This window comes from Thunnus albacares, chromosome 12 (assembly GCF_914725855.1).
Source record: "Thunnus albacares chromosome 12, fThuAlb1.1, whole genome shotgun sequence".
NCBI lineage: Eukaryota > Metazoa > Chordata > Actinopteri > Scombriformes > Scombridae > Thunnus > Thunnus albacares.
The window spans coordinates 10,386,133-10,413,283 of NC_058117.1; the positions used below are offsets into that span (position 1 = coordinate 10,386,133).

Genomic DNA, 27,151 nt, shown 5'->3' on the forward strand with positions numbered 1-27,151 from the left:
TTTATGTTCATTTTAGTTTCTATTATTTAGTCTAATGAGATGGAGAAGATATTAGAAACAAAAACTGATTATAACCTTTATAAAAGGTAAGATATTACATTGCTGTTGTATTAGACTTCAGTTTGAGTTGAGTATATTTAGCTGTCTTTCTGTTGGAATAGAGAATAAAACATTTAAAATAGACTCAAAACTGTAGTTAAAAATCTTTTAATTTATTTATACATATATTTATATATGTACACATTTACTTACCTATTCTTGTAAAGAAACACATTGTCAAATTCATTGTTAGTCATTGGTGGCACAACTGGTACCCCAGTTCTCCAGAGTCACAGTCTGATCCAGTAATGAGATAAACCCTAGATTCATCTGTCCTTTCCCTCTGCACCATTTTAAAGCAAACTGTACCCTGTTCTTCTCCCCCCCTTAAGCTTTTTAATAAGAAGGCAAAGAAGACAGATTTCAAGGGAGTGTGGTGAATACAATATAACATTTCAAAGTTATTTTGTTCAAATGTTTTTTCCCCTGTCAGAACAGGGTCTGGTAAACCTGTCATTCCCTGTCAAGAGGACTACCTCACCTGTTATTTTGAGGTACACTCACAACCCTGAAGCTTACATCTTTACCATACATTTAAAATAAAGTAAATATCTGAAATTTGCTCCTGTGACATGTACAACCAGCAGGAGAGAGGTTACTTAGGGTATTTTGAACAATTTCACCAGTGTTTTATAGACTAGGTCGGGTTAGGGCACAAAGAAATACTCTTCAAGAAATCTTGATGCCTGCACTCCTTGTGACTTTCCTCCATTTGTGCTCTAGCAGACATGCCTGTCCCCTTTACCTAAATCTAAAAACATCTGAAGTCTCTGCTGGCCTCATATCAAGGAGCTTCCCTTGGTTTCAAGCTAAAATCTACTGTTTTCAACAATTTTACAGGTATTGGAAATATTTAAAATAATAACTGATCGTCCATTTTACAGCGTCACATCCAATTGCTTAAGATGTTACACTGATTTAAAAATATGTGGGTTTGGTTGCTTTCGGTTATAGGCAACTGTTGACTCTGGATCTAAACGTTATCAAGGACAATTTGGGCCTTAGTGCCAGTATAGTAGCAATTATGCTAAAATAATAAAAAGAGATCCCTTTTGAAAATGAAATACCTGCATCTCCATGGTTGCTTCAAACCACAGACCATGGATTTGGATGGAACCCTGTTAATAATCTTAAATTGTATACCCTTACTTACGTAGATAGTTTGTAGTGGTTTTTTTTCCACAAGGTGTGTATATACTCACCATTGTTAACTCAGTCCTTGTTATACATAACATGTACTTAATTGTGATTACAAATGATGATATGCACAGAGCTTACAGTCATAAACAAAAAATAAAAAGCATATAATGTATTGTATATAGTCCAAATAGTACACTCCCCCCCCCCCCCATAACAGTCCCTTAGTCTTCAATATAGTCCTTTGTACTCCTTCATAGTGTTGTAAACTTTTTTTATGAAAAAAAAAAACAAAAAACATAAGTCTTTTTTTTTTTAGAAATGTACTGCCACTAATAGCGTGACGGAACGGGTGCGTTGAATATGTGCTGCATGCTGCCCTCTGTTGGCGAGGACTGGGAGCTGTGCTACAGGAAAGGGTTGGTGGAGGAACCCCCTGAAGGGAAGGACCCTGCTGGAGCTCCTGCCTGAAATAAGAGAGAGAGTCAGTGTTAAAATTTAAGACAGAAACAGGAAATATTCCTGCAGTGAGGAAATTATCCCTTCATACTGTTCTGCAAAATAATGTTTTTTACTTAAATCACTCTTGTTTTCTTGAGCTGATAAAGTCTCCACAGCATGTCCTTTATTTATTTTTTGAGTCTTTAAAAAGTTGGGAAAATAGAAGACAATGTATGCTCACCATGAACGGGTTATTGGACATGCCAGGGGCAGCCATGGGCTGGCCAAACGGTGTCATGGAGGGCTTGTTCTGACCGTAAACTGGGAATGCAGGGCCTGTGGGGTGACAGAGGGATATGGAATTACAACAGTAATTGTTTCATTGCAACTGTTATATCACCAGCCCATAAAGACTCGCACATAAACAGTCATTTACAATGAGCTAAATTATGAGAATAAATCTTAAAAAATTCTACAGCACTAAGACTGTAAAGAGGAGGAACTAAAAAAACAGAGCCAAGCCCCAGCATGTCAGATTGCATTCAGGTGTAAACAAAACTATATGAGTGATGCCAAATTTGTTCATTGTGTTTCTGGTCCATAGCCCTGAACACAGCAGAACCCTAAAGCTTTGTACCCTAAATGCAACCGTTTATCACTGTGCAGTAGCTGCCACTGATGAGTCACACCTTTGATTTGCTGCAGCCAGACTTAAAGTCAGCTCGCAATGTAGAGGGCCATCGTGTAGATAATACAATTCATGCCAGGAAAAATCCAACATATGATTAAAATCACTGACAGGTACTGCACAAGTAGAACAGGGTGAGAGGACAGAGGGATGTGGGAGGCCACTAACCATTAGACTGAGGGTGGTAGGCCCCAGGTTGAGAGTAAGGGATGGGAGCCTGGCCAGGGAATTGCTGCTGGAAGTTTCCGCTGAAACTGGTCGGGAGGCAGTAGGAGGACGCATTCCCAAAGCCGGCAGGCATGCTCATAGAGCCGGTACCAAACGAGGCTACGAGACACACGCAGCATGTGTGTACAGTGAATGCGCACACACACCATTTATGCACACACACACACACACACACATACAAGGAGGGGTAAGTTCTAGATACAGTGGCAAATCACTAAGATTACTTTACAATGTAACTGGGTTACATCAACATAACACAAATGTCGAAGTAGGAAATGTGTGACACTAAACTCAAAACACACACACACACACCTGCAGCTGGAGCTCTACCATTGGTCTGGAAAGGATTGGTGGCCATCTCCGGGGCAACAGCTGCAGCGACGAAGGGATTTGTGGATGGGACGGCTGGATAAAATACAGGAGTATGTTACGAAATCAGACTTCGAGCTACATGTGAAAATATTCTACTTTGAAAATGTATTTTCATTTTATATGCATCAGTGTAGTAGTAATTATCATGGCCACCTCCAAAGCTAGGCGGCATGCTGGGTAAAACAGGTGGATTCTGGGCTGGCGATGAACCAAGGACTGGTCCAAATAAGTTCCTGTAACGAAAAAGTGTTTTTACATCTGTTAAACACACGCAGTATGCATGACAAGCATTAGTTGTATGAATGTATTCACTGATACTGTGAACATTTCACTGCCTTTCTTTGAAACAAGCTGTTTAGCTGTGGAAGGACTTCTTACAGACTTCTGAGTGGAAAATGTTGACTGGATCTGAAGATTTTAGTTGAGATATGTATGCATACTCATAGTGTCTACATAATATGATCAATATTATCATTTCACTGTGTGGAGGAACATTATTCAGCAACACACATCGCACAGTACAAAGAGTGTAACACTGAATTAATCAGATTCATGTAGTATTCATACAGGCGTGCAGAGGAAACACATGTAGGAAATGAACTGTTCATTTCTGGTGAACATTTATTGGCAGTGTTATTACAATATATCTGTCTGTGTCTGCCAGTCTCTCACCCTTGCACATTGCTGCCTGAGGAGACAGAGGAGCTGAGTTCATTGTCCAACTCAGCCAGAGCAGCATAGCGATCCTCCGAGCTTCCTGTGTGGGACTGAGCAGGGACGGCACTTGACATCGATGGGATTGGCACACCTCCACCTATAGACAATTTTTATTTTTAAATATACTCAGAGATGCACACACATACACTCTTTAATGATAAAAAAAAAAAAGACAAAGAAAAATTAGAATGATTGAGGGGAGAAGCTCTGTATTTTCAACCATCTGCACTATGTGAGGTTTAGGGCTAAATGTCCACTGAGAAGCTCCCAATTATTTCAAGTTGTATGTTTTAAGTAACAGCAGCAGGATATGCTCTGGGCATCTGTCACATAGGCTTGCCACAGTAGTCGGTGTTGTACGGTGGTCGGGAATATACCAGTTACATTACATGCCCACCGTCCATACCATCGTTTTGCTTTGTTGTTGTTTTTTTTGGAATAGAATCCATTTAGTTCATTTTCACGTATTAGGGTATATGTTCATCAAATTAAAAATTTTTTTAAAAAACTACCCTGTGTTATCAATATTTAGACGACGGATGCTACAATTATAAACTTAAAAGTGTCTGCTCCATGACTGTTGTGGAAATATTTAGCGATGGTCAGCACCTCTGTGGAGAAAGTGCACATGAGCCTTAGATGTCTTAATGCTGAAAATGTTTATTGAAGCACTTGATCAAGGAGAACTGAAATAGCAAACATCGAAGTCTTCTGCAACTCTGATGCTGCCTCTTTCCGTTCTGCCCCCTGAACGTCTGACTCTTAGTCTTTAACAGATCAGCCTACAATATGAAAAATTAGTCTAATTGGTTCACTAGTTTCTAAACAAGGAACTGCATTTTACCCGTGTTAGTTCAGGTCACTGTCAGCACATTCTGGTTTGAATATCTGATTGTGACAATACAATCTACACATTCACCTATCTGTGTTGTCTAGGAAGGCCGCCTCTGACTTTGGTAACCATGGCAATGCTGATTTACCCTTTATCAGAGAGGCCTCTGCTTCCCCAAAACATCAGAGACAGCTACTTCGAGTCTCAAAGAGAGGAGAGAACGTCTCCTTCTACTTAAGAATTACAGTGTGACCTCAAGGCCCAAACTTGACCCAATGTAACCGAATTTGTAACCCCTAAAGATGGAAAATTCCATATCAGTGACCATCTGCAGCAACAGCAGAGTCACAGCACAGAGTAGCGGAGTGAGACATCTGTCCTCCCTCCTGCTCTCTGCTGTAAACACATGTAGCTGTTAGCGAGCAGCTGCTCATGTCTCCCCGGGTCTCAGTGCTTGTTTACGGCAGGAACTCTCCCGCTCTCTGCCTGCTCAGCCTGCTCTCGGTGTGTCTCTCTCCAGATGACAGGTGAGTGGCTCCGGTTCTGGTTCTAAGCAGTGGTCGTCCTCTGGCTCTTCCCCATGTCCATATGCACCACAGACCGGTTGTACACAGAGGACAATCCACTGGCAGCAGCCTGAAGCCCGCCGTCAATAACTCTTAAGTAAAGGAAAGATCTAAACTAAAAATATAATGTTAAGATCAAAGTAAGCGCTCTACAGATATTGGGCCTCATCAACGAATATCTCATCTTGTAAAATGTCCTGTGTAACCAGTAACAACGGTTGTTGTCACGAGTTTATTAATTCAGTGGGAAAATGTTCTCACTGTGGCATCCCTACTGTAGAAAGGGACTCCCAGTGGACACAGTGGGTAGGAAATGAGTGAGAGAAATACTGAGGTGAGTGTATGTGGACAGGGTGGAAGGAAGGAAGATAGTGGTGGGGAAGGGGGGTACCTGATGAAAAGGACTTTGAGGGGGGTGACGTGCTCAGATGGGATGGAATTGCAGTGTTTCCAAATGCATCAAAGTTGGCAAAGTTGGTGTTTGTACTACCCTGAGGTGCTGCAGCCATAAACAAGGAAAAATTAATACAGACAATGAATGTGGAAATAAAAACCATGGCAGGGCAATGCATGAAATGATGACAAACCAAAGAGTACACACTTCTATATATATGCATTAGTCTCTAATGTTTAACCTCTTGGGACCTCCAGGAGGAATCCATCTTACCTGACTGGCTTTGAAAATGTGCAAAGTTGGCAAAGTTGGTAGAGCTGGCAGTCTGAGTGGGTGGAGCAGCAAAGATGTCTCCTCCCAGGTCTGAGAGCAGGTCAAACTTCTTCTCCTGAGAAGCAGCACTGTGAGCCTGGGAACGACCCAGCCCAGGAGACTGGGCGGTAGCCGGGAAAAAAAAAGAGCAAATTCTTTAAGAAATTATAAATGGATATCTGATGGGCAAAAAAAGGCCCAATGTGAATTTGTTTTACCTGGCGCAACGGAGTCCTATTGAGCTGCAGGGTCTTGAGGGGTTGGACTTCTGGGGTGCTGCCAGTGCTGCTGGCTGAGGAGCCAGACACAGAGGCCTGGACGCTTGCTACTGCCCTTGCCTGGTCTGGAGGGACATACCTAGACATTCAGGAAAAAGCACCAGCACACACATATACAGACGTAATGAAAAGTCCAAACAGACACAGCTTTTGTCATTTGATCCTATTAAGGCGCAATGTGAACGTAGTGGAACAAAAATCTTTGTAAGTATTATACAAGGATGGTGTTTTGAACAGTTTTAATGGATAGGGTAATTATTAATTTGATTAAACCAATTACCATAAAGGAAGTATTTTAATCTGATTTAATGGGACCTTCATTCATTCTTCAAGTTAAAGTGTTTAAAAGATGTGCTCTTTTACACCACCACTGCAGTAAAACGGGACATGTAGTCAATGAAAGTCCCAGAAAGAGAAGAGCCTGCTAACACACGGTTAACAAAGTCCATAACTATAAAATGGTGGCAAGGCAACACTTGAGATTCTCAACACTCTTCTTTTGCATCACAATGGATAGTAACAAGCCAAACAGTACCAGGTAACTTTTGACAGTGACGATTTAGCACACTAGAGAATTTAACCACCATTTCCAACTAAATGATTTATTGCGTTATGCACCCAGTGAGATTTTAAGATTTTAAATGTTAGACAGTGTAACTCTTAAACTCTTGAGATCTCAAACAAAACCATCTTGAGTAGTGATGAACCTTTGACTGCTTTTGATGCAATCTCTCAACAACAGGTTTTACACTTGCAAAAAAACAAAACAAAGAAAAACAAAATTAAAAAACAAACCAACAAAAAATCAAGAAGTTTATGTTACCATCGTTTCTTTTCGTATTTTTCCTGAAGGAACTCTTTTACTTTCTGAGGTTCTCGGAAATCTGGAACAACCGATGTCCTGTCATCATAGAGGCCCAACCAGATGTGTTTACAGACCTACGGGGGGGGGGGGGGGGGGGGGGGGGGGGGGGGCGCACAGAGGAATGAAGGGAGTGGGAGGTAAGGAGGGGATTGGGGTGGGGGTGGGGGTGGTGGCAAAGCCGGGAGAGAGGTGAGAGAAAGTATAGGGGAGGGGGAGGGGATGACGAGAAATGGGGAAAAAAAGTAGGGGAAGAGGAATGCCAATAAAGTTGAGTAAGCAGGGCTCAGAAAAATGCCAAAATACCACTTCTGATTCATAGACAGATAGCCATGATTATTAAAATATGGTTAACAATGTGAAATGTTGTGAAAGTGTACGTGATACCTCATTGCTGTGTTTCTGTAGGAACTCAATTTCCTGCTGTGTGAATGTGGTCATAGAGATGGACTTCACTCTGTGTGGGGGATTCAGCCCTCGCCTGTGGGTGGAGGAGGTTTTGTTAGCTGAAGAACAAGAGAAGCCAGATGCAACCCAATGCTATTCGAGTGACATGAAATGACCCACCAATACATCAGAAGCATTATTTACTGCCTTTGAATTCCTTAAAACTAAAATAAAAGACGAAAGTTAATTCAGAAATATGAGTGTTAATGTGACCTGGACCAATTTATAAATGGCTGAGATTTTGATCACAGTTATTGGGGACTTGTAGTAAATCGATGGACGAAGAGCAAAACCTCCTATCTGAAAAATGCATTTTTTGAGAAAACTGAAAAAAAACTTGTTTTCTTACAGAATGCTATTTGTTAAAGATACCCAATACATAATACACTGTTTTTGGACTGTATTACTAAATTATGTGTTAACAATACCGTAATAACCATACAAACATACTGTAAACAATACCACATAATATAGTAATACAGTCCAAAAACAGAATATTATGTATTGGGTATCCTTAACAAATAGCATTCTGCAAGAAAACAAGTTTTTTTTAAACAAGTTTTCTCAAATAAGTGCATTTTTCAGATAGGAGGTTTTGCTCTTCGGCCATTGAAATGCCATAGTATATATATTAACAGTGTCAATAACATTATTAATCCCAACTGATATTTTCCACATTTTATTGTTTATAAACATTAAAGCACATGGGATATAACTAGATTTTTGATACTGATACACAGAAAAAATGTATGTGTTACAGTTAAAACAAACAGCTTTAAACTTATCTAAACTAAATACAAATATAAAACACAAAAGTAATGTGACACATCTAAATCATACTCAGAGTGAAGTCACGTAATTAGTTAAACTGTAAGGGTGGGATTATTTTCAGTTTCCATTCACTGGTGTCCTAAGTCCACAAACGTAATGATATGAAACAATATGAAACATAATTGGCAGATAAGATAAAAGTTCCACAGCCTTTTTACTTTAAACAGTTAACTGCATTAATGAATGAATTAATGTGAAAGCATCTTGCAGTCTTCTGCCAGTATGAGAATAACAAAATGAGGGCAAGGCCGAGTGCTTCGCTGTGTTGTTATTAACGTCATGTCTCCAGTAGTGGAGAGCAGCCTCACTGCTGCACCGTTAGCTCCGGAGAAAGACATTGCTGTCCAACACACTGAACGGCCGCAGGGTTTTTGAGGTGAAACAGACTGAGCAGCGAATTATTTTCTTCACCTCAGAGTTGGTTTAAGTTATTTAATGCTGCACTGTGTGTTGGTCAGCCGGTCTCATTTGTTACTGCTGATCGCTGCTCTGTTCCGCTAATGTTAGTCTCTGAATGACGGCGTAGAAAGTTCACAACATACTTCACGTTCATCTTGCAAAGGTAATTATTTACTCATTAAATCAAAAATTCTTATAACCACTGCCTTTTTTGAAGATGAACTCTAACATGTGTGTGCTGTAGACTGTCCAGGCGCTGCACTGCCCTCGCAGTTGAATTTTGCCTTTTCATTCTGTCAACAACATGTCATTAATTAACATTTAAAAAATCAATTTTTGACATTTGTGAATCAATCCAGAATCATCCACGTCCGCATCAGGATGCATCTTAGAATCAATTTTTTGCCCCACACCTACTAAACTGTAATCTCTATGAACAGCTATCTGCATATGAATTCAGAATCTGCAGGCAATGGGACAAGATTTTGGTACCAGAATGTTCTGGTTTCTGTTTGTAGTCTATTTGTAGTCCGAGTAGTATTGACCAATCACGTTTGAGCAGGCTTTGGTTGCATGCAGGTGAACAGTCCGTATGGAGAGCAAAGAAGTGGAATGCACCAGCCGAAATGCAATCTTGGAACCCATCGGCTATCCTCTGATGACGATTTAGCTTTTTTTAAAAATGTATCTGTATTCATATGAATATATCTGCTCCAGAGATTAGCCGAAATGTCGTCTGGGCTGTCTCAGGTTGCCAATTGGACTGTAAACAATGACCAATGCACGAAAGAGGAAGCCTTGGCCCAGATATCCATTTTCCGGACATCCGCTTGCTACACCAGAACCCCCAAAATATTGACTGTTGCCCCCCAGAGGCTATTGGGAGCCAATGGGTTCTGAGATTGGCTAAACTGAGATCACCTGTGTGTAAGGTGTGACAAGTCATATTAGGTTTTAACTACCTCTAGGTAAAATATATCTGTAGCTGCTAGTTGGTAAATTTTCTGGCAAAAATTACATCATGAAGACAAATGAACGTTGCCAACAAATATATGACATGGTCACTGGAAAGTACCAAACAAAAGGAGGATGCAAGAAAACTTCCAAGGCATTGAAAAGGTGGGGGGCTTACAATCTGTACAGCCTCCGTCATCCACCAGTGCAAACCATCGGTGGGTCAGATCAATCAGCGTCCTATGAGGATTCCCCAATGATCTTGTGAATCCAGTTGCCTCACAAGGTAAGACGGTCATAAATGGATGGTTCATCCAATCACCTGCCAAGTATTTTTTGAAAGTGCCTGCCCTTTTCCAAACAGTTTCCAAGGACGACTTCTAAGATGGTTCTGTTTAACAAACCATCTGGCTAGGAGTCTACAGCTGAGCGAGGGGACACAGTGCAGTCAACAACTGTTGCCTCACCAGTTGCAGCTTAATGGCAGTTTGGCAAAACCACTGTTTAAAGAATAAATCATACGACATCTGAGCCTCTGTTTGCTAGGAGGGATGTGGGACACTATAGTCTGATGAGAAAGCTGGTGGTGGCAGCTTTAGGCAATGGGGATGGTTCTCTGATGCCAGCAGAGCGCTTGTGGAGGTGGAGAGAAAAGAAATGTAGAGAAATGCAGAGAAATCCTGGAGGAAAACCTGCTTTGGTACAAAAGAAAGGAGAATTGCTGTTCACTGCAGCTAGACGGGCCTGAGCAGCCTTCCAAAAAGAATGAGGAAGAAGTACACTGTCCAGATTTATAGACGTATCCACAGAGACTTTCAAGGCTGTAATTGCTGCCAAAGGTGTCTTTACCAAATACAGATTTCAAGAGGGGAAATACTTCTACATCTAATCAATTATCTTGTCTTATATTTGCACTTAATTTAGATCTTATGTTGGAGATTTTTTTTTAAAACCTTGACATTAAAGTGTGTTACATTTGGTTTATCAGCATCCAGAAAAGCCTAATCTACTATCACTGAATGTTGTAAAACAAATACAACAGGAAAAACGTCCACGACAGTAAATACTTTTTACACGCATGGCATTTCAAAAACTCAAAAGTAGTTACTGATGTGCCACTGTGATTATTCTGTACAGTTTACAGGCCCAGACTCATACAACTGGAAAGTATAACCTAGTAAGTACATTATCTTATCAGTGCCATTTTTCCTAGGATGGTGACAGGTTATATGCATATGATTACAAGATACAACGCAATGTGTCTAGATCCTGCTCTATACACACAATATTTGTCCACATGTAGAGGGTAAATACTGCAAGGCTGGGATCCTCCTATTGGCAATGGCAGTTACTGGCACCTCAGTGGCAGCCTGTGGCACCAAGGTGGCAGCCTGTGGCACCTCAGTGGTGGCCTGTAGCACTGTGTTGGCAGTTGAAAGACTCGCTGTCAACTAGGATGGGGCAAAAATTTCCTTGTTTGTTTTCATGACAGGTCAGCAGCCATAAGTCTGTTTTAGGATGGTTGTTGAGCAAACGTTCTACTTTTTTGTTTTTCATTCACTTTACGCAATTACTTCCGCCAAGGAGGTTATGATTTTGCCTGTTTTTAAATAAAAGGGAACAAAAGTACACTCTTTACTAATAATTATGTTTATAGTCATTTATAACAATTAGCTACAACAATGGAAAAACAAATCCTCTGTTCTATTATTGTAAGAGTGAAATTGTGTTATGTAAACATAATTGCCTAAACACAGGTTTAAACATAATTGAGCTAACATAATCTAGTATATTCTTATTTAATTGCCATCTATCATCTTGTTTACACATATTTAGAGGTTACAGTAATGTTATGTTGATATTCTGGTATCTGGTGGTCTAGCTAGTGGGTGCTGTTCAGGCAGCTGGTAGTTCATGGGGTGGAGAAAACAGGGAGGAAGTCTTATTAGTCAAGAGTGTTTTTTTGTTCCTTTTTATTTCAAAAAGGGCAAAATCATAACCCCCTTGGTGGAAATAATAACGTAATAGTGAACAAAAAAGTAGAATGTGGTTGCTCAACAACCATCCTAAAACAAACAGCTGCTGACGTGTCATGAAAACAAACCAGAAAATTTGGCCCTGCCCTAGTTGACAGCAAGTCTTTCAAATGCTGACAGTGCCACAGGCTGCCACTGCGGTGCCACAGACTGTCACTGCAAAGCCACAGGCTGCCATTGCAGTGTCAAAGGCTGCCGCTGCGGTGCCACAGGCTGCCGCTGAGGTGCCAAAGGCTGCCACTGTGGTGCCACAGGCTGCCGCTGAGGTGCCAAAGGCTGCTGCTGAGGTGCCATAGGCTGCCACTGCGGTGCCACAGGCTACCATTGCAGTGCCACAGGCTGCCACTGAGGTGCCACAGCCTGCCAGAGCCACTAGGAAGATCCTGGTCTTCTCACCTGACAGGTAAAACATCACACGTGCTGACAGAAAAGTAAGTAGAAATGTTTGGCTCAATACGAGAAACTAAATGGGCGTAGGCAGTACGGATATTGCAATAATCAAAGTCATTGCCTAAATCTTGGCAATAATTTCATTTGAGTTTCTGAGGAACAAGAAGTGGTTTCATCAGACAGCAGCTAGAGGCGACCCACTGCCCCACTTCATCTTTCAGCTATTTCAAGCTGAGTTCAGGGACCCACCCTGCTCCTGCTTATCTAAAAGGTGTGTGTGTGTGTGTGTGTGTTTGCGACATTCCTTGTTGGAGGTGCAGTTAAAGTTCAAATAGAGGAGGTTCCCGGTGTTGTCTGCCCCCCCCAAAATAATGTTCCCCTCCTGTTAGACTTGTAGCACTGTAACAAAGATAGCTGGTTGGGGTTAAGTTAAGCTTGGGGTCAGGTTAAACACCTCACAGGACGACTGGATGGGGTTAGAGATAAGGTTGGGTGCAGGTTAAGGTCAGGGGAAACACATATCGACGGGAACACAGACCACGACATAACACCGGGACACGTTTGACGAGCTTTTTTCTTAAACAGGGCGGCCAAATATCTGACTGTAAGGTATCTGAACGTAACGTAGCTAACCTTCACCACACAGACAATAAGCCATTGTGACCGCCTCTCACACTAAATGTATATATAACTGCACATTTAAATCACACTGAAGCAAAGCTGTAAACAAACCAAACTGCCGACACTACCGACCCAAACCCAACGGCCTCGGGTAGAACCGAGCTAGGTAAGATAACGTTACCTGCCCGGACGATAACGCTAGCTAACGAGCTAACGGAACCGCCAAAGTCAGTGGTGGACCGCACAAATAGCCTGGTGGACAATGTGACCAATAAAGACGATAGCTTCACCCAAAAGGAAACTCACAAGATCCCGGAGCAGGTGGTGCAGACGAAGGAGCCCACTGTCATGTTGACATAGGTCGGGCCGCGCTGGTCGCAGTCGAAGCATTTCCTATTCGCGGGCAGGCTGGTCATTTCCCGGAGCATCTTTAGATGAGTCTCCTCTTGCTTTCGCTTCGCACTCGTCGCCATGGCCAAAGAAAAACACAGCTTGCTGGTATCACCGGGGGGAGGGGGGGATTTGGTCAATGACCCGGGATGGGACGGGTGTCTTCAGGGCAGCCTTGCCGTGTACGACGGCGGTGTAGCCAGGCAGACACCTTGCTGAGAGGTCTGGCTGGTGAGAGACTGGGCGACTGACAAACTGCTTCTTCTGTGTGGGAAAAAAGCACAAACCGACCGGCTTCGCATACACAGCGACATCCGTCGGTTTGGAGGGATGCCTCGTATTTTTATGCAAAGTTTTACACTTATTTTAAAATATATCAACAAAAAGTGCAGTTGCTTTAAAGGTTTTGCTGCGAAAAACGTCACTTATATACAGTATTTTCCCCAAACTCACGTAATCACACTCATCATAAGAATATCAAAAAACAAATAAACTTCAACATTATTTTTTATTTAAAAAAGGCCCGCAGCATTACACATGAAAACCATATAAAAAAACAAAAAAGTACAGCCCTGTATGGTTACAATATTCTTTTCAAAATCAAACAACACGTGTTTTCACATGGATTTAAACATCTCAATATCTCTTTTAGACATGATGCTACTTTAGTGCATGTTTAAAAATTCAAGTCTTTGGTCCCTGCCTTGGCATAGCTAACACAACAGGTGCTCATTGAATGTCTTGTGATGAGACATCCCCTGTCTCCCGTTTTGGCTTGCGGGAAGGCCTCCCTGACAGTGATCACACTGTTCTCTTTCATAGCCGTCCACCGCCTGCTCTGCGTTTCTTTGGTGGGTTTGCAGGAAACTGCACTGAAGAATTGCTCTGTGATTTACATTGTGGGGAGAGACTGCTTTCCAGACAAGATCAGATTATTGTATTGTCAGTAGGGTGGTGCTCCCATTCAGAGACCAGGACGTGAAGTCAGTGTCTTGCACGTTGCCTGTTTTGGCTTCTTTTTAATTCAGTGGCAACTAGAAGACACTTTAGAAGAGCACAGTCTTCTGCTAATGCAAAACCATTACCCAACATGTAAAGTTACTGCCTCTGATACTGTTGAAATTTGTTATTACACAAAATAAAAAAAGAATGGTGCACCGTTTAATTGCTAATATGTCAAAATTGCTGGACTTTCTCATCAGCACAGGAATGAAACATGACAGTTAAAAGAAAATGAGCTCAGAAGATCAAGATTGGGATCACAGCTCTGTCAACATTGTTTATAATTTTTTCGAGACATCTGTACATGCAGACAGGGATGTAAACAACTTCCATCCAGCTTTGATGGTGGAGACAGTGAGCAGCAGATGGCGGTGGCCTTATTTCAACTTTGGTCTCTTTCTGTTGCTGCCTGAAGAGTCTGCCACATCCACAGGCTAAAGGAAGCAAGAGAGAATGACTGTTCAGACACACCAAACACTGCAAATGTATATCAATAGTTATACATATCAATTTTTTTTCAAATTCTTGGTCTTCTGCGTGATATAAAAGACAGTTTTCCCTGCTTTATGACTTCTTAACATCATTGGTCCAAATGTTTCGAGGTGAGTTTTGATTTCAAGTTATATCAATAATTATAGCTGTACTGTGGGTTTACCTGCTCCCTCTTTCTAGTAACTCTGAAGAAGTCCTCCATGCGAGTCTGCCTGCTACGTCCCGCTGCCTTCTCCTTTTCCCTCTCCTCCCGCTTACATTCTCGTATCTGACGGAACTTCTCCATCCGTCGACGGACCCTGTCCTCCCTAAAAAATGCCAACATAAAACATAAATAGAGTTAGAACTGGCTTTGAAAGAGGCAGAGAATTACGTGAAATAAAAGACAGACTGGCTTTAGCAAAAATTCAGCCATGAGTACATACTTGCCACGTTTGCTTTGACAGAAGAACTGAACCAAGGCTTCTTCATCTGGCTCAGTCCAGATGAGTTCAGGAGCTTCGATTTGTGGTTGATCCAAGAATAACTTCCGTGCTTCTTTGTACTTCCAGAAATGTGGCACTGGATGGGTCTGAAGGACAGCAGATATTCATATCTTATTAGGATCTTACACATTTTTGTACAGAAACCACTGAAAGAAAAACAAAGACCATAGTACCTTTCTTTTGATATGCAAAATCACATTCTCGATAGTACGGTGCTTCTGGATCAGCGTCAGAGCTCTCTTTGGACCCAAACCAGCTATCTTGTCACAGTAGTCACAGCCCAGCAAAATACACAAGTCAACAAACTGGTGGAGAGGTGGCAGAAAAAAACATGAGAAGAAAAGATAATTCTGTTATAATAAAGTATAATAAATGCCTTCAAATCTCTCAGCAGCGTGCTTTAGAAGATGTTTTAGTCTTACCTCCTTGTGAGTGATGTCGAGTTTCTCTAACAGCTTGGATAAAGAATATTCAACAACTTCACTGTAAAGAAGGAGACCAACATTAGATCACTTTAGAGATCAGTCTAGAAATGATCCACAATGAAAGAAAACAGCTCTGGGTGTGTGAGACAGTGAAGGATGTCTCGCAGCCATTCAAAGTGAATTCACTCATAAGCTACATATTGCCAATGTTGTGTTGTATGCAGCTCATTTTTGCCCAACCTGCTATATTAACAATGCTTCAAGTAGATTTTCATTCACACTGAAACTAAGGGACACCAGTCAGTGGCTGCTTGTAAAGGAGGAAAACACACTCAACAACCTAAGAACCTACAGCATGCTTTGAAAAATTGGTATCAATTTAGATTGTGGATGATTTGTAATAAATGGACTACAACATGTAAAAAACCAGTGCAATCCTGTACGCAAAACACATTAACTGCACAGTTCTTACCTGTGCCTCTTGGCATTCAGCTGGCGAATAAGAGTACTGGCTCCAAACGGGAGTGTGTCCATGTCCTCTGATGCTACAGCGTCCACAGTCCCCACTCTCACCAGCCAGGCGCACAGTGCCTCAGCATCCGCTGGAGCCTGGAGCACAAGCCAGAGACAAAGAGAGAAAAAGAGGGGAGAAATAAGTGAACATGTAGGAAATATGAACAAATATAAAGTATGGATTTTATGTGTGGGTTGTACCTGGATGACGGGTACACCCAGAAGCTTCAGGAGCTGGAGGCAGTCTTTGGTTAGGGATGATGCTGTGTGCAGCACAAAAGAGGATACACACTGCATGTCAGGAATACATTCAAAAACTAATGAAATGTGCTTTGGGTTATCATTTACATTTTCTTTGTGGTCGTACCTGCGCCTGATCGGTTGGGAGCGCACCAACCCGCTGCCTCAGCTCGTTTCTTAAGCTGCAGGAATAACAGGAGCTTCAATCAGGATGTGTTGCAGTGATTTGTTTCACACTACAAGTGTCTGCTGTCTCACACTGGTCCATCAAATTCACTTTCACTAGCTTGTTTTTAGATATTTTTATCAATCGGCACATGTAAGGAGACCAGTTCTACTGAAATTAAGTGCAAATGAAGGAAAATTTCAGAATAGTCTCTCTGACCTATGACTGTTTGTTTTGTATCGAGTTGAGCCAAAAGATACAGACTGAAGGTGTCACTTACAACAGCTGTCTTTTCCCAGGGAGGCTTTCCGTCAAACACAAAGACTGGCTTTATGTCATGTTCTAGGAAAGTGAGCGTGCGAAAGAAGACACCTAACAAGGGGCTACAGAGAAGAAATCAAGGACATATTAAACAAACAGTGCAGACATACAGATACACTGGGTGACCAGAAATAGAAATCCCTGTATAGTGAGAAATTAGTGTTTATTTTGAGTCATTGCTGACACTGAGTCAGAGAGGTCTTGACTCAACTCTATGTTGACTGTGGTTTGTGGTGGTGCTGTGTTGGATTGCAATATTTTATAAGGCACAAATTGAGTCAACACAGTAACTAAAGCAGCAGTCACAACAAAAACTCACACAAGATCCCCCACAGCGCCTCTTTGTCCCTGGAGCACAGCCAGAGGTGCCCTCCAATAGCACTGAAGCTAGATTAACTTTTATTTATTTATCTTTTTTTTCCTCTTTCTTCCTTTGGTTAATTCTGTCTCCCCCTTATGCTTTACCTCCCCTCTTTCACACTAAAATCCACCAATACAAACAAACACACACCTACCTAAACACATGCATGCTACAATAAGGAAATCTAAGCCAAACGTTTTGCCCTTTTTGTTTATTTGTTCGTTGGTTTGTTTGCTCTTTTGTTGTTCTTGTTACTCTTGCTTTTTTTTCTCCCTTCTTGTATCAGTTTGTTTGAGTGTAGTTTTCCCTATTGTCTTGTGCTCCGTCATATGTTGCTTGTTTTCGTATAAAGTAAAATTAAAAATTAAAAAAGCAAGGTTGTTGCAGAGCAGTTGTATCAGACTGCTTTGCACTGTACATGTGTTTCTATTTTTATGGACACCCAACACACTTGGATGGATAAGAGGAATCAATATATACAGAACATATATATATATATATATATACTACACTAATCGGAAAAAAGAGAAAACCGTGTGACACAATGAGCCATTCTGTCTGTTTCTCCAGACAGGATGGCTCATCAAGGAACTGACCTTAGTGAAGGTGTCGCTGCACGGAACTGGTTCACAACAATAGATGTATCCAGGGCGATCACTTTTCCTGTGGAGTGAAAACAGCACCAATATCATCAGCATCATCAGCATCAAACAGTACAATTTCCATTTAGTCATAAATGGCTTGTCCACCATTTACCACTTACCTGGCAGCAGATTAAAATACTCAATATAGTGTGAATGACGGCTTCAAAAGAGACTTTTTTCTTGATGAAATGTTTTCTAACAGGTGTATTAATATGCTGTCAGTGATGCAGATCTATGTTAAACCTTTATTCTGGGCTTGACTTTGACTTCATTCTATTAAAAGGCACAAAACCAGCAGTAAACAGAGCTGGTTAGACAGACATGCCTTTTTACAGGTTCATCTCACAGTGCACTGTAACACTGTGAGATGAACAATTCTTCAGTGACTGTTTTTCACAAAGGTTTTATTTTAGTTGTGTTGCAATTAGTATTTAAATCATTAACTTAAGAAAAGTAGTAATACAACAGTACAATACTTGTGTTAGTACAAATACTCTATATATACTCCCATATAACAAGTTAAAGTCCTGCAGTCAAAATAGTACAGTACAGAAGTAAAATAAGGAACTTAAAAGTGAAAAAAAGTAGTTCTGTGAAGTGTTGTTAAGTTAGTTCATTGATATTATGTGATTACTACTATTATCAATAGCAAGTAAGTAGCATTTTAATAGCTAATAAAGTTAGAGCCATTTAACTACGTGGGTAACTCTCATCCAAAGGTGATTATATGTTTAGTGTGTACAATATTTCAAAAGTACAATGTTCCCAGTTAACTAGTAAAAGTTCAACGTAGCAGGAAATGGAAATACTCTTAAGTACAAGTATCTCAAAGTTGTATAAATGCAGTACAATAGTATGACATTTGTACTTTCCATCGATGCGTTTTAGTGGTTACATTTTACTGTGAGTCTCTTTTCATACTTTATTTTAAACATTTTCATCGCAGTGGTGTTTCTTCTAAAGATGTCTTGTTGTGTTGCAGCATCAATCACTGTTAGCTAAGTAGCTAATGGCTATATGCTAACGCTAACGATCATGTTAGCTACAACCGCTTTGACATACAGTTTATTTTGTAAATAAAACAAATTGATGAAAAATGAGTCACCTGTGTAGTCACTGATATCCTTATAAGACACAGAACCAGGAGCATCTGAGCGGATCAAATCTGCCAGTTTGGTGATCCCCATTGTACTGACAGTACTACTGTGGCATTCATGTGCTATCGGAAAAATAGTTCTCGACTGAGAAAATTCAAGTGAACGCCCCCTCAAGTCGGGACAACTCGGAAAGTCGGAGAAAGTCTTCGTACACGACTTGCTGACAGTTGACGTCATATACGCAGCAACATGGCGGGCGAAAGGAAGTGTTTAGCTGAAGAAGAAACTTTTTCACTTATTCACGTATTGCATATCATTTTTTTTGCAATTTGTAATGTGGTATTAGGTTGTTATTGTTAGTTGCTGTCCACGCAGACTGACCCAGATCAGTTAGAAAAGTCTATTAGCGTTAACCCTGTTAACAACACTGCAAAATTTATGGTGGTTTTAGGAGATATGATGGTGCAGCAACAAGTCTGGGACAAGATACAACATATCTTTAATGTAGCATCCATTAGAAGAACGACCTCCCAACTCGGGAAATGGGACCACCCTAGCAGCACGTGAATGCAGCATAAGGGTTTTCTGTTATAAGAATACTTCCAGAACAAGAAGAGGAAAAAAAAAAACAGGTAACGTTTAGTCTTTTACCAGATTAATTGCCTTTTATGGAGGGCTTGTGGCATTAGAAATGGGTTTGAGGTTTAATTAAAAAGAAACTACCTCTCTGCAAAGACAGAGAGATGTCCAGACAGACAGCTCCTCCTGATGTTGCTCTGTAGTCAACACAGCAGCAGGGGTCAGCATTGCACAGAGACATGGATCTGACAGAAAGTAACATCATCAACCATCATTTATTACAGCAAAAATATTTACAAACGACAAATGTATTAATGTATTACAAAGAAAGTAAAACATTTAACTTAAAACTCCAGCTTTGAGTGATAGGTACAGTGCTTAACAGAAAAAAAATAAACTGCAATATTTTGTTGATATGTGATAAATAAATCTCCATGAAATACATCATTATTCCAAAATAATGACATCAATATTTCATATACATATCCACTTATTACACATGATCATATACACAGTAGCTCTATGACTTGTATCACACTGTATGATGAATAAAACCACACAGTCCATGATAATGTCTCTTGTGGAAAAGGTGGGAAAAAAACTCTGGAAAGCAAGCTCAAACTGCAAAAACAGCATGGGAATACATCATACGATGACATCCTTGGAGTTCTTTTGCCACTTCATCAAGCTCATAATGAGTATAATTTATGGGTGGGAAGGGTGAAGGACAAAACTACATCACTTCAATAGGCTATTAGGGTACTGTACACACATGTTTTGGGTAATGCAGAACTCAGAGGACATTCAGGGTAAATATTATGGCATCTCTAGATTAAGTCATCTTACTTTGACACTTTTGAGAAGTAATTTATGACAAAACTGCTGAACTTCAAACAGACAAGACGGGTCAGGTCTGCGGCTTGGTCCTGTAACTGTAGCTCCAGCTCTGGGTTCCCAAAACATTTGCTGCTAAAGTAAATCCTTGTTTTCCCGTCTAATTATTCTTTTCCTCCTCTCGCTAAAAAGTCTCATTTGCAAAATGTGTTGTTTACTCTCAAAAAGCCATACAATGGTAAGCATTACTGTAACATCTGTTGTTGCTGTGCAAAGGATTTTTCAGGTTTAAAAGTTGCACTCAGTAACAGCATCCTGGCTAATCCTGCCTCACAAAGTAAGTATAATACATTAGTGGGCGTCCGCAAATAGAGCTGAAACAACATTTTTCTAGCAGAAATGCCAAAATATTTGTTAAGTCGTTCCAGATTGTAAAACATGAGGATTTGATGCTTTTTTTTTTTTTGGTCATGTGTGATACTACACATAGAGTATCTGTGGGTTTTGGACTGTTAGTCAGATAAAACATGCAATTTGAATACATCACCTTGGACTAGGGCTGAAAAATTAATTGAAATTTTATCAAAATTGCAATATGGCCTACTGTAATTAATATAATATACTACTGCAATTAATATACTACTGCAATTAATATTGCAATAGTATCCATTAATATTCAGTTAGTTGCAATCTGCAACCTCACTGCTAGATGCCACTAAATCTTACTCACTGGTCCTTTAAGACAACATCTTTGTTTGGTTCAGATTCCCACAAAAAAAAAAATCAAACCATAATCATTTTAATATGTTTTTTCAATTAAAATGAGAATAATAATGTAAATGTGATCAGTCCCTCTAATATCGCAAATCATATCACAATTGCAATATCAGTCAAAAATAATCGCAATTACATATTTGTTCAAAATCGTTCAGCCCTGCCTTGGACACTGGGAAAATGTGATGTGTATTTTTCACTATTTGCTGACATTTTATAGACCAAACAATCAATAATTTAATTGAGAAGATAATCATCTGATTTATTGATGATGAGAATAATTAGTATGAGAATAATTGTTAGTTGTTGCACCACTATTTGCAGTTATTGGTGATTAATGCCTTCAATGGCTCTTGATATTCATGCTTGACATGCTAAACAAAATGTTTTTTGAGAATGCTCCATAACTCCGAGTGTTTCAGTCCAAAGCATTTTGTTTCTGCAAACACAAAAAGAACATTTGTGCAATATTTGAAAAGTAGAGGATCCATCTCCCTCTGAGAAAGTTAAACAGTGGTTTAGAGTTCACAATGTATTTGTTAGACATCTATGATGTCGTTAACATCATAACAACATAACAGCTAGCAAGTGTTTGTTGCTGAAGCATCAAACTTCAGCTCACTACAGTAAAGCAGTTACCAACGTTTTAAAAACACCCAGCTGGAGTGTCGTTGTGCTTTGTCTCGCTAGTCATTTTCCAGTTAATACAGGAATTAAATACATATATGAATCTTTGAATGAGAGGTATTTAGCTTTACTTCTAGTTTGAGTTGTGTTGTACTGCCTCACCAGAGCCAGTTAGTAAGTGTGGATACTAGTTTCTCTGCCACAGGTCTTATCTCTGAAGTGTTTTATGTCCCTAATCAGTGTTAAGCTTGAAATTTCAAGAATTCGCAATAAAAACATGGAGGGTTTGGGGTGGAGGACACTGCAAATTCCATAGTTTCCTGTGGTTGCCTTTAGATGAAAAAATCCATTATGTGTTTTGTGATTGCACCTTTAACAAGAAATTGCTTTGGCGTCCAGTGTTTTGGGAGACTCGGTCTTGTCCCATCTCAGCGACGGAACCAGATCCAGGTGTTGATGAGCCAGAATGCCACAGTAGCAGAATACAGGATCACCTCTCGCTTGGAGCGTTCCTTGTTTTCTTCTTCCAGCAGCTGCAGACGTCGGTTCAGCTTCACGATCTGGATGACCACATGAACACAAAAAAGATTGTAGAAGTGGTCACACTGCACCCGGACTGGGCCTGGGAAAGACTTCCTGCAGAATTGAACAGGACTGCCACACCAACCACTGTCAATTACATAATAATGGCATAATATAAAAAGGAAATCATTGTGTACTTTCTCATTGTCCCATGAAGTGATTAGAACTTGTATTTGTTTTAAGTTTGTTGATTCTTTTGTTTGTTTACAGCTGCCTATCTAAAAAAGCCAATTGTAACTGATCACTGGCTGTGTGCTGCTCTGCCAGCAGCCTGATATGTGATACATAAGCATGACGTGTCAGCATATTTTTATTGTACCCCAACAGTAGTAAACTGTGAAGTGAACTCAACAGGAACAACATAACTACAACAACACAGTCACAATATGCACACCAGAGTAGTAGAGAAGCATATTAATCACATATCAATGACACAGACTGGTATGAAGTCATCTGGACTTGTGGTGGATATTACCTGTCGTCGTAGTGAGGAGGCGTCCACTAAGCCAGACTCATCAGGGTTTATGTCCATGGCCAGGTCCAGGTGTGCCCTGTTGAGATCAACATTTGCCAATTTTGAGTAATGATAACAACATTAACAGAATGTATTGTATTCTCTGTATTGGTGAATCTACAGTTGCAACATCAAACAAGGTTTTTGAACAAGAGCAGAATGCTGATAACACAAACGTGTCCCATGAATGACCCCAACAATGTCAGGTTGGTCCTCTGAAACACTGTTTTTGGCTTACAGAGAGCACACTAAGGGGAGAATTGAAGTCATTTGAGGATGTGAAACAAGACTAATGGAATAGTAAGGCTGCTTCTTCAAATTAAATTAACACACATCATCCCTGCAGAAAATCAAATGTGCAACTCAGTTTTAACATCTTGTAGCTGCTTTCTGTTGTGTGTTAGAAACTCCTCCACTGTATAAATATAATCCTCTCTACTTTAACTGTTCTTCACCCTATTTATTCTTATGTATTTGATCCTTCTTATTTCACCACAAGAGCCAACTGTTTGTTCTGGGAAACTCTGGGAACACAGTGACTTCTGAGAAATTCAGGGACAAAAGAGACAAGTCACCTGCGGTGGCTGTCATCCAAGACTTCAAGGACCTGCTGGTACGCCCGGCGAGTTGTTGACTGGATGTAAGACAGGAACCCCGCAGCTGTGAACAGGTTGATGTTTGCATCCTCAGGGGAACAGAGAGGGGGACACAAGCGGACTGGGGGGGCAGAAGGGGAAGGGGTTACACTGGCAGAGAGATAAGTGGGGAGAAACAGTAAAAGAAAGAAGAGATTGTGAAATAAGACATAAATACAGAAAAAAAGGCAGCAGCAGTAAAGCAGTGTCGTAACAGGTTTCTCAACTGTGGGTATGTTCTTACCTTAATTCACCTCTGCTGATCTGACTGCTGTGGCGACCAGATATGTTCTCACTGGCACTGCGTTCCCTTCGAGACCGTGAATGAAAATGAGCCTGGGAATGATACACGGATTTCAAAACCATGTCGCATTTATATTACAGGTGGTTGGAGCACAGTCAATCACCAGTGACAGAGTTAATACAAGCTGCTGGTTAGTGCACAGCTACTGGGATCAGTGTCAAGTTCAGTGATTTAAGGAAATATTACTTAATCATAATAAATAAAAAGACCCAGAATAGAAACATGGATATTACTCTTACACAGAGTTAATGCACACTTCTTGAAATCAAATTTAATGCTTTTTAAGACCTCAACAGAGAAAACTGAATACTCTTTCCACAGCAAAACGCATGCACATTAGGGCTGAGCTTTATGTTTGAAATCAATTTGACAATATTAGTAGGGATATTTTTCTGGGTATTTTTGTATATATATATAACAATCATATGTAAAATCACATAAAGTTATCAAATTAAATGGCATTGAATTGGCAAATGCGTTGTACTGTGTCCCACTGTTTAACTTTACATTAGATAAAACTCCTTGTGTTTAAAAAAAAAAAACAAAAAAAAAACATTTTAATTTACAAATTACATTTTTAATTACAGTTTGTTAATTTTGACAACACTGTGTAAAACAATAAGGCTGTTCTGGTAGTTCTCATACTCACAGAGTCAGCTGTAGTTAATTCTCCACATTAAGACACTTTACACTTTACAGTATATCTACCCTTCATCCACTTTAACAGTCCACTTAAACTTGTAAATTCCAGCTAAGCTGTCGTCAAATTAAAAACCGCTCCTATCCTTCATGTCGGATGTTGGCCTTTGCCGCACTAAAGGGCTTTGTGTCCCCTCTGAACCCCCCCCCCAGCTTAGCATCATCTCTACTGTTTTGTGTACTTCTTTAATCCTGGACCCTTGGTGAGAGCAGGTGGCAGCCTGTGGAGAACCGATCAAAACATTACCAGAAAAACAAAGGGGAACCTCACTGCTAGATGCTACTAAATCCTACACACTGCACCTTTAGAACAACATCTTTGGTACAGATCCCAACAAAAATATAATTATCATTTTAATATCTTTAAGTTAAAATGATAATAATGATGTAAAAATGATCAGTCCCTCTAATATCACAAATCATATCACAACTCCAATATAAGTCAAAATAATCACAATTAGATTGTTTCTCTAAGTCGTTCATCCCTACCTTGGACTCTGGGAAAGTGTGATGAGCATTTTTCACTATTTTCTGACATCTTATATACCAAACAATCAATCACTTAATTGAGAAAATAATTATCTGATTTATTGATGATGAGAATCATCGTTAGTCCTTCAGCACTATCTACAACCTCACCGCTAGATGCCACTAAATCCTACACGCTGGTCCTTTAATACGTACTATCATCAAAAATAAGACTTTAAGACATTTTATGACATTAAATTCTGAAAATCTTATTTAAGACTTTTTAAGGAACCCTACTTACAGCTTGGCTGGGGTTGCTCTGTGAATTGGCAGCTTGGTCAGTTTCAAGGGAGTCCAGTGGTTGTTCTGTAAGGGTGAGGACACGCGGCGGGGCCCTCATGTCCAGGAGGTCCACGGGGGGGACGGACTGAATCAAGTCCAAGTCTCGGGGACGAGAGAATCGAGGGTCGTCATCATCCCCTGTGGAGGAAGTGAGGACAAGAGGGCCAGAAAGATCATTTCAGCTTTCCATGGGTGATGATAGTGCAGTCATGTGTCTGCAGGGTTCACTACTGTTAGTTGCTTTGTATTGTGTCCAGCACGGTTAAAGTTCAGACTACAACATTCGTGTTTTTGGTTTTTTTTATTTTACACATTATAAGGTGATGACTCATAATGTCAAACATAACAACAACCTCTCTTGTCAGTATTTTCTAGCCATACATCTGTATACCAGTCTGCTGTGCCCACCTGCTACGACGATCCTCTCAGGCACTTGCATCAGAGTTGTGTGCAGGGGCTGCTGGAGTGACAAAGACTCTGTTTGGTTCTCTGAGGCCACTTTGAGGGTCTCAGGGATCCGCATGCGCTGGCTGATGCCCTCTGTATACTCCAACTCATAATGGATGCGGTTGATTTCAGCCGCCTCTGCAGACGGGGTGGCGAAGGTTGGTCCACTCATCCAGCCTGTAGACACATTAAATGGAAGAAAATGGAAAAAACACTTAAAAATACTCTGCAGATAAAAGGTCAGACTAGAGTGCAGGTTAAGATGTAGACGTTTAAGATACACTTAAGTGTTCAATGGCACTATCACAGAGGCCAATCAAAGCTCCTATCTGTGAGCCCTGGATGTTTGCCATCAGTGGCCTCCCTGCAATGCCATCCTGATTTAATGATTATATTTTAAAGCAGTATTATAATGCCTATTTTTAAATGACAAACATCTTTAGATGAGGGGATTCAGCCCTTCCTAATTGGCTCGGTGGCGAAGGGTACTGCCCAAAACATGATCTCTCTGGCCCGTGTAAAAGGGGCATGTCCCGTTGAAGAACCAAATAATCTCGACGGAGGAGTTGTTATCCAAAGCTAATAAATAATGTATCATACATAACATTTAACGTAGTGCTGCATTGAATTACATAACGCAGACACGAGGAGTATCTGTTGTCGACACATGGTTTCAATGTCACTGAATGAAAAGACACACAAGACGCCATATCTAGCATGTACGTAGCTAATATCGAGCTAATGTTACTAGTATGGCATGTCTGACCCGCATTAGCTGATGTTATCACTACATGTTAGCTAAGAGGAGCGTTAACAGCAGTAACCGCACATATATGTGTAGCTTTACTTGGCTTTAGCTAATAACTACTTGACTACTTACCGTTGTGGTTTTAGCTCCGGAGTTTAACGTGTCATGTGTCCAAAAGCTGTTTGTTCAAGAGTGTTAACAGCATCAACCGGAACAGGCGACAACCAGTTAAACTGAAAGACACACCGCCTCTAGCTAGTGTGTATGTGTATATGTGTGTGTGGCTGCCGATAATATGCCTGGTGTGTCCGCTGGGGCGGAGCTTATGAGCTGCACCGTCAGTCCCAGCGAGGCGCAGCAGAGGCGCTTCCCAGAGTGGAAAACGAGCGCACACTCTGAAATTATCTGTTTTCATACAGTGTTTATGTAATTGGGCTGATTACAGAATAATACAAAGCTACTAATTGGATTTTCTGAGCCATTAACACAGAAGTGAACTGGACTATTCCAAATTAAATACCTAACATATACATGTATAGTGATGCATTTTTTTACCATCTCATATTTATCTCAGCACTCTTCACTTCTTTGCACTATTTGTAACCTGTTTACAGTTCACAGAGATGGTTTCACCTGTATATAGTCATTCCTTGTGTATACTTCTGAAGATTGATGTGTTTTTATGTTGTGTAAGTGCATTGAGAGCCACTAAACCAGAGTCAAATTCCCTGTGTGTGTAAACATACTTGGCCAATAAAGATGATTCTGATCGTCTGATTCTGATTAAATTAAACTATCAAACTGAGGGAAATCTACTTATATGCAGAGAACACTGTCATGATTATTTTCCTGTCATTC

At 40.4% G+C, this 27,151-nt stretch overlaps 3 protein-coding genes and 1 long non-coding RNA gene across 4 annotated transcripts; 1 reads left to right on the forward strand and 3 right to left on the reverse strand.

The window, feature by feature from the left end:
• Positions 1 to 191: 191 nt before the first annotated feature.
• On the reverse strand, positions 192 to 13,256 carry agfg1b (ArfGAP with FG repeats 1b). Its single transcript, XM_044368727.1, has 12 exons — positions 12,911 to 13,256; positions 7,314 to 7,407; positions 6,888 to 7,003; positions 6,005 to 6,143; positions 5,748 to 5,907; positions 5,472 to 5,579; positions 3,638 to 3,779; positions 3,119 to 3,198; positions 2,906 to 2,998; positions 2,534 to 2,692; positions 1,919 to 2,013; positions 192 to 1,703 (listed from the first exon to the last, which is right to left on the reverse strand). Exons 1-12 carry the CDS (start codon positions 13,075 to 13,077, stop codon positions 1,644 to 1,646), a joined length of 1,413 nt encoding a protein of 470 aa, XP_044224662.1. The 5' UTR covers positions 13,078 to 13,256; the 3' UTR covers positions 192 to 1,643.
• Positions 13,257 to 13,483: 227 nt separating this feature from the next.
• Positions 13,484 to 18,929, reverse strand: zgc:110269 (probable flap endonuclease 1 homolog). Its single transcript, XM_044368728.1, has 11 exons — positions 18,749 to 18,929; positions 17,596 to 17,662; positions 16,598 to 16,700; positions 16,279 to 16,333; positions 16,113 to 16,174; positions 15,871 to 16,007; positions 15,396 to 15,456; positions 15,147 to 15,278; positions 14,914 to 15,059; positions 14,652 to 14,796; positions 13,484 to 14,430 (listed from the first exon to the last, which is right to left on the reverse strand). The coding sequence occupies exons 1-11, from the start codon at positions 18,828 to 18,830 to the stop codon at positions 14,374 to 14,376; spliced, it is 1,047 nt and encodes a 348-aa protein (XP_044224663.1). The 5' UTR covers positions 18,831 to 18,929; the 3' UTR covers positions 13,484 to 14,373.
• Positions 18,930 to 18,954: 25 nt separating this feature from the next.
• LOC122994179 lies at positions 18,955 to 20,543 on the forward strand. The gene is made up of 2 exons (XR_006406526.1): positions 18,955 to 19,043; positions 19,192 to 20,543. It is a non-coding gene; the product is annotated as an uncharacterized LOC122994179 (long non-coding RNA).
• A 108-nt stretch (positions 20,544 to 20,651) lies between these two features.
• On the reverse strand, positions 20,652 to 26,586 carry mffb (mitochondrial fission factor b). The gene is made up of 7 exons (XM_044368731.1): positions 26,426 to 26,586; positions 25,507 to 25,722; positions 25,058 to 25,236; positions 23,530 to 23,621; positions 23,226 to 23,396; positions 22,612 to 22,687; positions 20,652 to 22,114 (listed from the first exon to the last, which is right to left on the reverse strand). The coding sequence occupies exons 2-7, from the start codon at positions 25,715 to 25,717 to the stop codon at positions 21,983 to 21,985; spliced, it is 861 nt and encodes a 286-aa protein (XP_044224666.1). The 5' UTR covers positions 25,718 to 25,722; positions 26,426 to 26,586; the 3' UTR covers positions 20,652 to 21,982.
• Between the last annotated feature and the right edge of the window lie 565 nt (positions 26,587 to 27,151).